This window comes from Belonocnema kinseyi, chromosome 6 (assembly GCF_010883055.1).
Source record: "Belonocnema kinseyi isolate 2016_QV_RU_SX_M_011 chromosome 6, B_treatae_v1, whole genome shotgun sequence".
NCBI classification, from domain to species: Eukaryota; Metazoa; Arthropoda; class Insecta; order Hymenoptera; family Cynipidae; genus Belonocnema; species Belonocnema kinseyi.
In genome coordinates, this window is record NC_046662.1 from 141,432,731 (window position 1) to 141,444,614 (window position 11,884).

Below are 11,884 nucleotides of genomic sequence, written 5' to 3' on the forward strand. Positions count from 1 at the left end.
ATGTTGGACTACCTTACTGAAAAGTCGCTAAACAGATGATCTGTTCGGTAATTTGTTTGATAATCTCGGTAATCTCGTAGCGATAAGTGCACAGCTTGTCATGTACGCACTGAGTGCATCAACACTTCAAAAGAGAAAGAAAAGTAGACTCAGAATAATCGGTTTAAAAAAATGGCCCTTGTGATCATAAATCTATACCCTATAATTTCCTACTGAATATTCAATAGAGTTTCAATAAATGGATATTATTTGAACAACTTTGCGCTACAGTAAATCTTAAAGATCGGAGCGATACAATTACTAACACACACGTCAAACTTTCTTTTTCTAATCGTACCACTCGAAAAAACTCCGTGAATATATCTGGAATGGTAACCATGACATTCGTTTCGATTAGGCCAGTACAGTTTTTCCCCTGATTCATGGTTGCTCGAACCTGTAAGCAACTCTTGTTCAAATGACCTTCACAGATGCATATTCTGCTGCGCAAAAGTTTTGAGATGAAAAAATGAATAACTTGCCCCTGCTTTTCCCCTCGGGATTCCGAAATGACTCTCTTTTGGGACCGAGACTCACTAGTTTTACATCGCACGTTTTTTGACGCATGTCCTACTTATCGCACGTATGATGACACGAATGGTGCGATCACGCAGTGCGAACTTATGAATGATAAATAATATATTTATATGGCCGAAGCCCAAACCGTAGAGTAACGTCACGTGGTCGCGAATATTAAAGATACCCCGCATGCCCAGAAACCAACTTGGATAATAAGCTAGAGAATTAAGAAATATTATGATTAAAGAAACGCTAGAAATGCTATACTTGACTCTCGGAAAAAACCACGTAGGTTTTAGTCATGTAAAGCAAAGGTTAGGCTCCGAGCCAGTGAGCAAGCCAATCAGGAGGACAAGGAACCGTCGGCCAACCTCCTGGGGATTCGATCGACAGTAACGGGCACCATCACCACAGTAACACAAGATCCCGAAATTTGACAGCTGGTAAACAGCGGGCAGGCGGTATTGACAGTCGGTCGTCTGCCAGCCAGCAGAGAAAACAGGACGCAGAGGGCGAACGAAAACTGACACGGCGCAATGATTCCGCGCAAGCTACGAAAGGCAGCACCAGCCGGCCACTATTCAAACCGGCATTTTGCCCGCAAGTGTCTTAGCATCTTGTTGACACGCAGATATGCTTTTCAGGCTATTAGCCAGTGAAAGCTTACCACCTTCGAGAGCGCCGATGATAAGGTCGATTAGCTTGACAGAATATTCCGGGTATAATTGTCGCAACTCCCTTATAAAATCTCTATACCCCAAGAGCGCCGATGATAAGGTCGATTACCTTAACAAAATATTTCGGGTATAACCGTCGCAACACCCTTATAAGATCTCTATACCGTTTTATCTTTTCATTCTCCTTGTCTATGATGTGTTTGTCAGCTGGTGCCGAAAATTCGATAACAAACATGGTTCGTTTCTCGAAATTAAAGAGAACTAAGTCAGACCTCAAGTGTGCAACAGAAACAATTGTCGAGAATATAAAGTACCAGTATATGCGACACTTCTCATTCTCGACAATTGACTCCATTTTCTTAGGAGAATTTAGAGGAACGATATTAAGGTTAATGCCGTATCAGTGACAAAAATTGTAATAAAGTACTCTGAGTGCCGCATTATGCCTTTGGATGTAGGTCGTTCCTGCATGAGTTGGAAAACTAGATAGTATGTGTGCTAGATGCTCAGGGTCTTTGCTCAAAATGTGGCGACGGTATGTTAAGTTGGAAATGACACTGTCTTGACTTGCCAAAATGATACGCTCCATGCTAGACTTTCATCCGGGTGACTTAAGGAAAGAAGCTTCCTCTGCCGCTTTGTATAGAAGCGCTCATTTGCCTCATTCTTCACCCTTCCTGACCATTTGGAGAGGAGGGTCTCGTCCGTTTGCGACTATATTTGATGTACCCAGAATAATCCTGTTGTGAAGACATTCAAGATTTAATATCCCGCGATCACCTTGACTGCGTGAGATATAAAGTCGCGGAACAAAAGACTTAAGGAGCATGCTTTTGTTCATGTGCATAACCTTTCGTGTCCCGATATCAAGGGATCTGAGTTTATGCTTCGTCCATGGAGCCACTCTAAATGGATGGAGCAATATCGGGACGGCCAGCATTGTTTATTGCAGATACTTTGTTCCTCGCCAAAAGTTCAGAAGACCAAATCTGCCGGATGAGACGTTTGTACCTGCTTCGAAAAGCATCCTTTATAGATGTCATATTCTGAATGCGGCTCTGTGGCACGCCCAAGTATGTATAGCTCTCCCCTACGCGAAGGTGTCGTATAGCGCTTCCGTCGACAAGCTCAGGGTCTTCGGGGATGTAAGTTTTCCTCGTTATTAGGGAAGCAAGTATTTTTACATTCTCATCTAGAGAAGGTATTAGACTCGTGTAAAATTTGATCCCGCCCCCCGTTTTTGGTAAATGTCCACGTTTTGAGATCCCCTGAATCCGAAAAACAGGTTTTTACGATTGACAGATTGTATTGGCCTTTGGTATACTCTTTTATTGTTCTAAAATAAAGGTAAAGTTCTTTAGCCAGCCATCTTGGATAAAAATTCAAAAAGTGATCGTATTTTCGAAATGCTTGAGACCACTTTTTTTTTTTAATTCAAATATTTTCTGTATGGATATTAATAGCATTCAAATAGGCGAACGATTTATCCTTATAGCTTTTTTTTATAAAACCAAAATTTACTAAAGTTATAGCCTTTACAAAATTCCAAAAAACACACGAACATCGACATTTTAAGCCAAATAACGCACGATATGAAAAAGTCAAGAGAAGAAAAATTTTTCTCTTTGAATGCCCTACAAAATTATCATAACAACTTTTTGAATTTTATTGAGAAATCGAAAATTCAAATTTTGACAGCATAGAAAAATAATGGAAAATTACATTTTTTCATTCATCTATTTCACAGTATTTGAAAGATGTAAAAAAAAAGACTTTTTTGGTTTAAAATAACATACAGCCCACAAATATTCACCGATTTGGACAAAGAAGTTAGAAAAAAAAAGCTAATAAGATTTACAAGGGAGTTATTGAGCTTGATTTCTGAAGTAGGTTTGCAATTTTTTTATAAATAAACACATATGACGAACAAAATGGCCATTTCTTCTATTTGAAGTGCCCGGTGCTTGTCAATAACAGTAAAAATGGTTGATTGAATTAACTTTGTTTATAATATAAACATAAACGAAGTTAATGTAAAAATGCAGTAATCAGGCATTTTCGACAGAAATATTTTATGTTTTCGATGTTAATTATTTTTAATTAGAAAATTTGTGCTAAAGTTAAGAAAAATTCGTAATTAGTTGATTAATCTTATGATTTTTTTGCGAATTTAATAAAAAAAAAACCCATTATTAGGGTATTTTTCGTTAGAAAAATTCGATTTTTTCAATGCCAGTCTTTTCAGTTGGGAACCTCATGACAATTTCAGCAACATTCATAATAAGTTGATAAATTTAATGATTTCTTCAAACAAATTCAATCAACAAATGCATTAATCAGGTATTTGTCCACAGAAAAACTAGTTTTTTTCTATGTCAGCTGTTTTAATCAGGAAGTTCATGATAACTCCAGCAAAATTCATAATTTTTTTATCAATTTTATGAATTTTTTAACAAATACAATAATCAGGCATTTGTCGACAGAAAAATTCGTTTTTTTCCATGTCAACTTTTTTAATTAGGAAGTTCATAAGGCCATGTGACGAGAGGGTCACGTGACCAAACTTGGTCTTCCATTTTTCTTTCCCAACTTACGTCTAAACGAAATGACTTATCGTTCTGTAAGTTTGCGAAATAAAAGAGGCGGTAATAACGCCCAAATCTCTGTTTTGTTCCGGTGGAAATTTTGAGAAAAAATTTTTTTGAAGAAAATACCATTGGAAGTCTTCTTTCCCAACTTACGTCCACACGGAATGAGATATCGCGTTAAAAAATTGGCAGGATAAATAGAAGGCATGCATGAATGTGCCTCTGGTCACAAATAATTATAATAGTGAAAAAAGTTTTTTTTTTCATTCCTATTTTGGAGAAATACCGACCGTGCTGTCGTCAAACCCTGCAGGCAACTTGTAATGTTGTCAAAAACAAAACAACAAAAATCGCTCACGAACATTATGCACAAATAATGCAAAAACTCATCTTTGAACTTGAAATGCAAATAAACATATTTGGTCTGACATACGTATCAGTCTGGTATCAGCTGTGTCAAAGCAGCACTAGCGCAGCGAGTAGACAACTTCGAACTCCTAGGGGTCTGTACGTGAAACAGATTGCATGATTACCATCAGAGAAAGTTAAAAGTCAAACTTCTGCTGTAAAACCTAAATGTGTCCGTCGATAATCATTATTTGCATAAATAAACTTTTTTCTCCCTCCAACTCTTTGCAAAGCCACAAACGATCCTTTAGTATTTATTAACATTTCCCGAAAAAATTTCCGCGTTATTTAAACTTTTATTTTTTAATATGGGTAAAAAAATATTGATCTTAGGGCTGACTTGATCAGCTGTTATACTCATCACATAGCCTTAAGCAAGAAAAAATTTTATTATTATTCAGTAGCAAAAATTGTACATAGAAAAAATTCGCTATAATTTTCGAAGCAATAGGGAAATTTTTTGGAATTTTCCAAATTTAGATTTTCAAATCAAAAAAGGGAACAGAAGATATTCACCGATTTCAAACAATGTTCTTTTTACTTTTTTGGGATGTCAACCCGTAATTTTTTTTTGCTCAGCTCAAATGATTCGACTAGTTTGATCGCTTTCACACTCCCCTACTGTGGAGTTTCGTTCTGGAAATTATTCCTGTATAGGTTCCTGTGTAGGAATATTTGCTCTAGAGAGTTATTCTGGAAAAATTGTTCCTACGCGGGTTCCTTCAGAGGTAGAAGTTTAAAAATAAAGACAAAGATAATAAAGAAAACTTGTCTGGTTTAGTATATATGATAAATTGTAAAGGTTTTAATAAGATTTATATTGGTGAGACGGGTAGGAGATTAAAAACTCGTATTTATGAACACAAACGTGATTGTGAATTAGGCAATCAAAATACTGGTTTGTCACAACATGCATGGCAATTTGATCCCTATTTTGATTTTGAGATTAATAATATAAAAATTTTAGTTCGTGAAAACAATACTCGAAAAATAAAAATATTAGCGTCTATTTTCATAAATAAGTTTATTAAAAATGCCATCAGTTTGAAAACTGAAATATTAAATGTAAATAAAATTTATCAGAATATTTTATAAAAAATGATTTATAAATCAATTATTACATCATTTAAAAAAAATTTTAATTCAATTTACTTTGGCGCACTTTTCATTAAATTCTCCATTTAAAAATCGCCCTTTCTTAATTACTCATGTAAAACTGACTTTATTTCTTATGTATTCGTTAGTCCATGTTTGTCCTTCCTAACAATAAGTAACTGTTGTGGTTAAAATTGATTTCAAAATGTAGTTAATATTTTTTAATTTGGAGCCTATTTTAATTCTGAGGCTTCAAATCTGAAAATTGTTATATGCATGTCTTATATTAAAAAAAGGACATTTCAATTTATGTATACAAAAAAAAATTTAACTTCTGACAATTAGCAAAATGGGCTCACTCCAAAATTATGCTACTTTGTAAGGAATAAAGCACAATTGAAATGTCTTGTTTTGGATTTTAATATTAAAATTGTATAGGTAAATTTATACACAATACAATTTTTTTTCCAAATAAAATTGGTTAATTCTTTCAAATGTATTAAATATTGTTAAAAAAATTTAGATTAGGTGATGTATTACCTTGAAGAAGACCTGCAAGTAGGTTGAAACATACGTTGGGTATATCAATTAAAATTGACGAATAAAGATTCATTGACATCTGAATCCATTTTTATTTATATTGGACCGTATGACCAGAATAAAACACATTCTCTCATTATTGATATTAACGATCGAAGAAATTTCACAGTGTGGAGAAACTCCAATCACAGAATTCTTAACACCTGTTATTCGTTCGGCCACACGAGCTTGGGCGCTCTCTAGCCGATTTATTTCAGCCTGCATCCTTTCCTCCCTATCCTCGATGCTTTGTGTGATGTTTGTCGTGGTCATTAATGAGCAATTTACACAGCTCTCTAGCGCCACCATTTTTTCTCTGTAGCTCTTCTTCTTTCTCGGCCGCGTGGCATTCTCGCAGCCTTTGGTCCGCTTCGAGTCTCCTTTGCGTACGTTCTTCCAATTCTTTGAGTCTCTGGTTGATTAAGGTCCAGATGTTCTCGGAGTTGAGATTAATTACTTCAGAGAATGTACTGCGGACATCATCCATAATCTCAGGAACGGAGAATTGCTTGGCTCATTTTGATTTGCATTTGCTTTCTCTAGTGTTTTTTTCAATCGAAAAAAATTGGTCTTTTTGCTAAGTCTACTTTAGAAAGGTAAGTGAAAATAAATGTTTCGTCACTCATTGTCCGTTTGGGAACACTTTTCATTTTTCATATGATCGTGTGATCGTATGATGTCGACAAAATTCAAAATCTAAAGTTCCACTCCTCAGCATCATCTTTTCTTTATATGTTCTAATCGCGGTGTATTCTCCGTGAAATGCAAAGAACGCTTCACTCTCAGAATTTGTTTGTTCATTTAAATCGCTCACAACACTATAAATGTCGCGTAAAATGATTTTAATTTCGGTCACTACCGTAATTTGTCCATTATTAACATAAATAATCGTATACTGTTCATATCGAACCTCTCTGTTTTCACTGATACATTTACTGTCTTTCATTTTTCTTTTTAATGCTAATTCCTGTCTATTATTCAGGCGAATTTCTGTTGGCTTAACTTCCTGTTATGTTCTGATAACCATTTGTCCAACCTAGCTATACTTTTGCCTTCTAGACTCATATCACTGAACATTCTATGAAGCTCGGCCATTCCCGATGGCACGTTCTTTTAAATTGTTGGTGGCGGTAGATATACATGCGTACAATTTTTATCACCACGGAAAAATGCATCAACGCGATTTTTCATGTTTTTACTCTTTTGAATTTATGTAAAATACAATTTTCTTTCAACTAAGAATCTTACGCTTTTGTTCAACTCTCAGGGCTCCACGTTGGGCGCCAATTGTAACCCGCAATTGTTATGCTAAGTTAACTAAATAGATGCAATCTCGAAATTGTCATCAGAATTCTAATTACCTTTAATAACTGAAAAAGGGGATCGCTGAAGAAAAGGATAAAATTCTTGTTTACATTAAAAACATGGTTTTTATTCCATAAACCTGTGCTAAGATATTTATACATTTGGCAAATAAACCCTGAGCTAAATGCGTTTTTTAACCTAGTAATCGCTTCTTTGGTAACTCGGTGTGAAACATACAACTTTTCTTTATTATTCGTGAGTATCAACACTCAATCCTTACACATCTAGAAAATTAACTCTCTTGGTTCTAAAGGTAGCTCGATGCTAATAGAAAAAGGATTTTTAATAAAGAATATAAAATCATATAATCTCTCTAAAATTATTGGCTTTTATTTTAATTTTATTTTCCCAATCTTTTTATTCAATTGATTGTTAGCGATTCAAATGAATATTAATATTGGCACCACCCGTAAGAGGGCGTAAGGGTCTTTTGGGTGAACCAAGAGCAGGAGCGTCAGTCGCTTGCGAATCGTCGAGACAAGACCTGGAAACGAGTCCGTGAGCGATGAACCGAGCGTGAGCGTATTCCATATTAACCGAGCGAGTTTATCGCGGTTTCCGAAAGTTTACTCAAGTTATGTATAAGCTGTTCATTACTTTTCGTTAAATATATTTTTCATTAAGACTTCTATTCGGGAGCTCGGAATTACTCTGATTAAACCTCTCCCATCTACCAGCATAGCATGTGCGTGGCTGTGCTTCCTTTTGGTGTTCCCAACATGATTTTAATTAATTTCTAAATGAAGTTCTCACATTAACAAAACTTAGATGCTCATTGCATTTCTAGAATTATAAAATATACGAATATTTATTAAATTTAGATAAGGTCATCGACTCTTATGTTAAGTTGAGGAACTAGTCTCTATCTTTATTTATGACGTTATCTAAGAAAGACAATGGCACAAAGGCTATTTTGATATCCTCTCACTCCCACGCACTCTCAAATTTACATAACATCGTACGTGTGGTAATCGTTGGAGTCTGCGCTCTCGTCTTTCTCCTGTGAAAGGCATCCTTTTTGAGGACTTGCGTAGGAGATAGTTGTTTCGCCTAAATTTAGACTAGCCGTTATAACTTACAGGTTACAATATATATAAAGTCGCAACCGCTCTCACTCTGTCCCCGTGAGAAACTGCGTAGGCCTGCAGTTCTAGCAGTGACTAACTCGCGTTTGACTAAAAAGCATATTAATGGTCACGGCAAATGAAAAATTGATCAGGGACAAATTTTGGAAATTTAATATGAAGTTTTATGATAAACCTGATATAATCATCTTTTTATGAATTCATTTGCCTTGTCCGTGTGGAAAAATTGAGGGGGCCCGCATGGATTGCCCTTAAGCTTTGTGGGATCCATGAGGACAATCCAGGCGACGTCCCTCCTGGCATCGACATGTTAATCCATAGGGGTCCAAGATGGATTTCCCTCGTGGATCCCTCACGGTTGCCATCATGAAAGCCTTCTTTGTTTTTTTTTGGCAGTGCTGGCACATGTACTGGCATATCTCTGGGATGATAATACTATTTTCTACTGGGCTGTCAGTGTTATACCAGAACTGGATATCGATACTGACACAGTACTATCCCAACAGAAAACTCACCATGGGCTCATTGCTGCGTAAGTGCTAACTATTATTGTATTGCTATACTCTAACGATATGACAAAAAAGGTATTTAAAAAATAAATATTGATTGATTGAAAGTATTTTGACTGAAAATATTAATAGTCATGTTTAGAGTGAATACATATATTACATTTTCAAACATTATATTACAAATAAAATTTCTAACGCTACAGGGTATCGAACCTACATATCTATACCTAATCTCGGTGAAAAAGTCATCCTCATAAGCTACAGTTCAGAAAAATTAAGTTGCCAAATTTTAAGCTCTCTTTTTTTATATATTTATTATTATACGACGTTATGTAAATGTAAAATACAAGAATTCTTAACAGGTATATCAATAAAATGATTATTAAATACATAATTTAATTCGATTACAATTTTGCTTCGCGTAATATTTCGTTTTTTCCCGTTCTAGACTACTTTGCAACGTTTTACAATGACAAGAAATGTAATTTTTTATAAGCATTTAAAATTTTTAACGGCGGAACTCACAAATTTGATCGTGAATTTTGAAAAAATTCTTAATAACAACATTTTTTAGACTTTGGTGTAAGCTTTGGTTTCTAACTGTTTTCTACTATTTTACAACGTTTAAGATTGACATAAAATGTAAATTTTTCTAAACAGTCACGATTTTTCATAAAGACATAACTTAGAATTTTTCTTCAAGAAAAAGCAGGAAAAAAGTTGTATTCGGGACAGTTGTACTTAAAGTTTTTTGAAATTTTAGAACGCATGAATCATATTTTTAAACTTATTTTTTTATGTCCATTTTTTAGGATATAAAATATTTACCTTCTGGCTTAAAAATTTTAAACGTTGATCCGTGAGGGCAACCGAGCTAGGCCCCCTGTGGGGGCCCCTATGTAACTTCGATATTGTCAGCGTTCGAATTTAAAAAAAGTATAATTGAATTTTTGTCAGAAATTCACTGTTTGTCAGTCTGAACTCATGAAACCTTAAAATTTGTGGTGTCAACAAAATATTCACCCTTTGGACTTGGAAATTTAATCGTTGATCCGTGAGGGCAACCGAGCTGAGCCTAAAAACTATTTAAACTATTTGAAAGTCTCTGGTTACCACGCACGAATGTTGATACCTTAATGAGCGCGAATAGACCCTTATAGTTCTTAGGTGTGGGAAATAATGAACAGGAGAGGAGTCCGTGAGGAATTGGTCGAGCCCTCCTACAGCATTTGGCCCTCAATCCCTGATTTAGAGATAGCTATAGTTAGGTTCTATGTGTACACTATGAGTTCAGGAGAGTCTCCTATCCATATCATAAAATACTATTATATTACTATTTAACTCTATTAAAAATCATATGTCCCCATTTCAGTTAAAAAAAAGAATTCAATAAATTATTAAAAATCTATGTATTTTAATTCTTTAATTTTTGGGTAGTAACTGAAAAAAGTGTATTACAGTACGTATATCTCTTATGTTTTCGTGAATAACTTTTTTATTGGACTCTGTGCGTTGAGAATCCTTAAAGTATTCGATCGCCCACTAGACCTGTACAGTACGATACACGGAGAAATGTTTTACTGGAAGAATGACTGAAATAAGTAAGAAAATAGTGACCGCTTGGGAACGTTCCATTGAAACATTCCAAACACAAATGAGCGTTCTTGTTATTTATTATCAATTAATATCGCGTAATCCGTACGAGATAGGTCAAAATCTATGTTAGTTTATAATATGCATATCATATTATAGTATAGTATATGCGGTACTCAATCCAAAAAATGACGTTCAATTTTACTTATCTCTTACGGGTTACAAGATAATTGTTGTTGAAAATAACAATAACGGAAGGTATCCCTCAGGTCCCAGTAGAATGTTCCCAAGCGGTGAGCATTTTACATTTTTCTAAAACGTTCCAACGGTTCTTGCTGAATGTTCCAGGAACGTTTCCTGCTATTAAGGATCATAAGGGACAATTTTTATATTTAAATGCAGGCGTACGACCCTTTCAACGCGACTACCGCCCTCAAAAAGCGGGCTTCCTAAAAGTTAAAACATTTCATCCAGTTTTTCGTATTTTTTACGGTCTTTGAGATATTTGCAATTAAAGATCACATTTTAAGATGCTACCCGAATTGCACATAAAGATTCTTGTGAATTTATGCCTGCATTTTTCCACCTGTGATAGATACACGACCGACCCAATGAGAGTTTTCGGCGTAACTTACGAAAGACTAAAAAAATCGCCAGTCAAATCTCTAATGTGTTCGCGCATAATTATGGAACTTTACAAAAAATTTCTGAAATGACCCATTTGTAACTAGAAAATTTTGATTAAAACGTAATGTAAATATACTTCAAATTTTTTAGATTCGTATCGAGGGAACAGTAGAGAAAACGTCGCCTGAAGATTCAGATCTTTATTTCGAAAGTAGGCCCTTTCCAAGCCAAATAGGTGCGTGGGCTAGTAAACAGAGTACTGTGATTCCTGGAAGAGAAATATTGATGATTCGAGAACGAGTTTTGTCGGAAAAATTTCTTAACAAAAAAGTTGAACGACCGAGTTATTGGTACGTAAAATTTCGCATTTTTCAAAAGTAAATCATTTATCTTGTAAACAGCATATTGCTGTACCCTATCATTGAAAAGGGGTGGCAATTGTTTTTCAAAAGATAAAGTCTTTTGGCTTAATTTAATTTCGCCTGTTCATCTATTGGTTGGATTTGAATTCAAGAATCGGTATAAGCTGAGTTTCAGCAAAAGATATTTAAGTATATTTTTATATTAAGAACATCTATAACGTACATATGCAAACGGCCGAGTAAGCTTATTCTTCTTTACGGGCTTGAAATTTTCTCAATCAATAAAACGCGTTGCTCGTTCTGGATTAATCTGAACCCATTATTATGTAGCCGAACGGGGCTTACAGACATTTAGTGGCATTGTGTGTCAAATCTATTTTGAACAATGACAGATAGTGCAAAAAAATCCAAAGTAAAAAGATGCTTTGTTTGAGTTAT

At 35.0% G+C, this 11,884-nt stretch overlaps 1 protein-coding gene across 1 annotated transcript in view; it reads left to right on the plus strand.

Moving 5' to 3' along the window:
* LOC117175712 (pyridoxine-5'-phosphate oxidase-like) overlaps positions 1–11,884 on the plus strand; it is a 116,329-nt gene that overhangs the window by 72,770 nt on the left and 31,675 nt on the right. Inside the window, exon 5 of the mRNA XM_033365481.1 lies at positions 11,235–11,434. Within this exon, the coding sequence (XP_033221372.1) occupies positions 11,235–11,434 (200 nt within the window). The remainder of the gene's footprint in view (positions 1–11,234; positions 11,435–11,884) is intronic.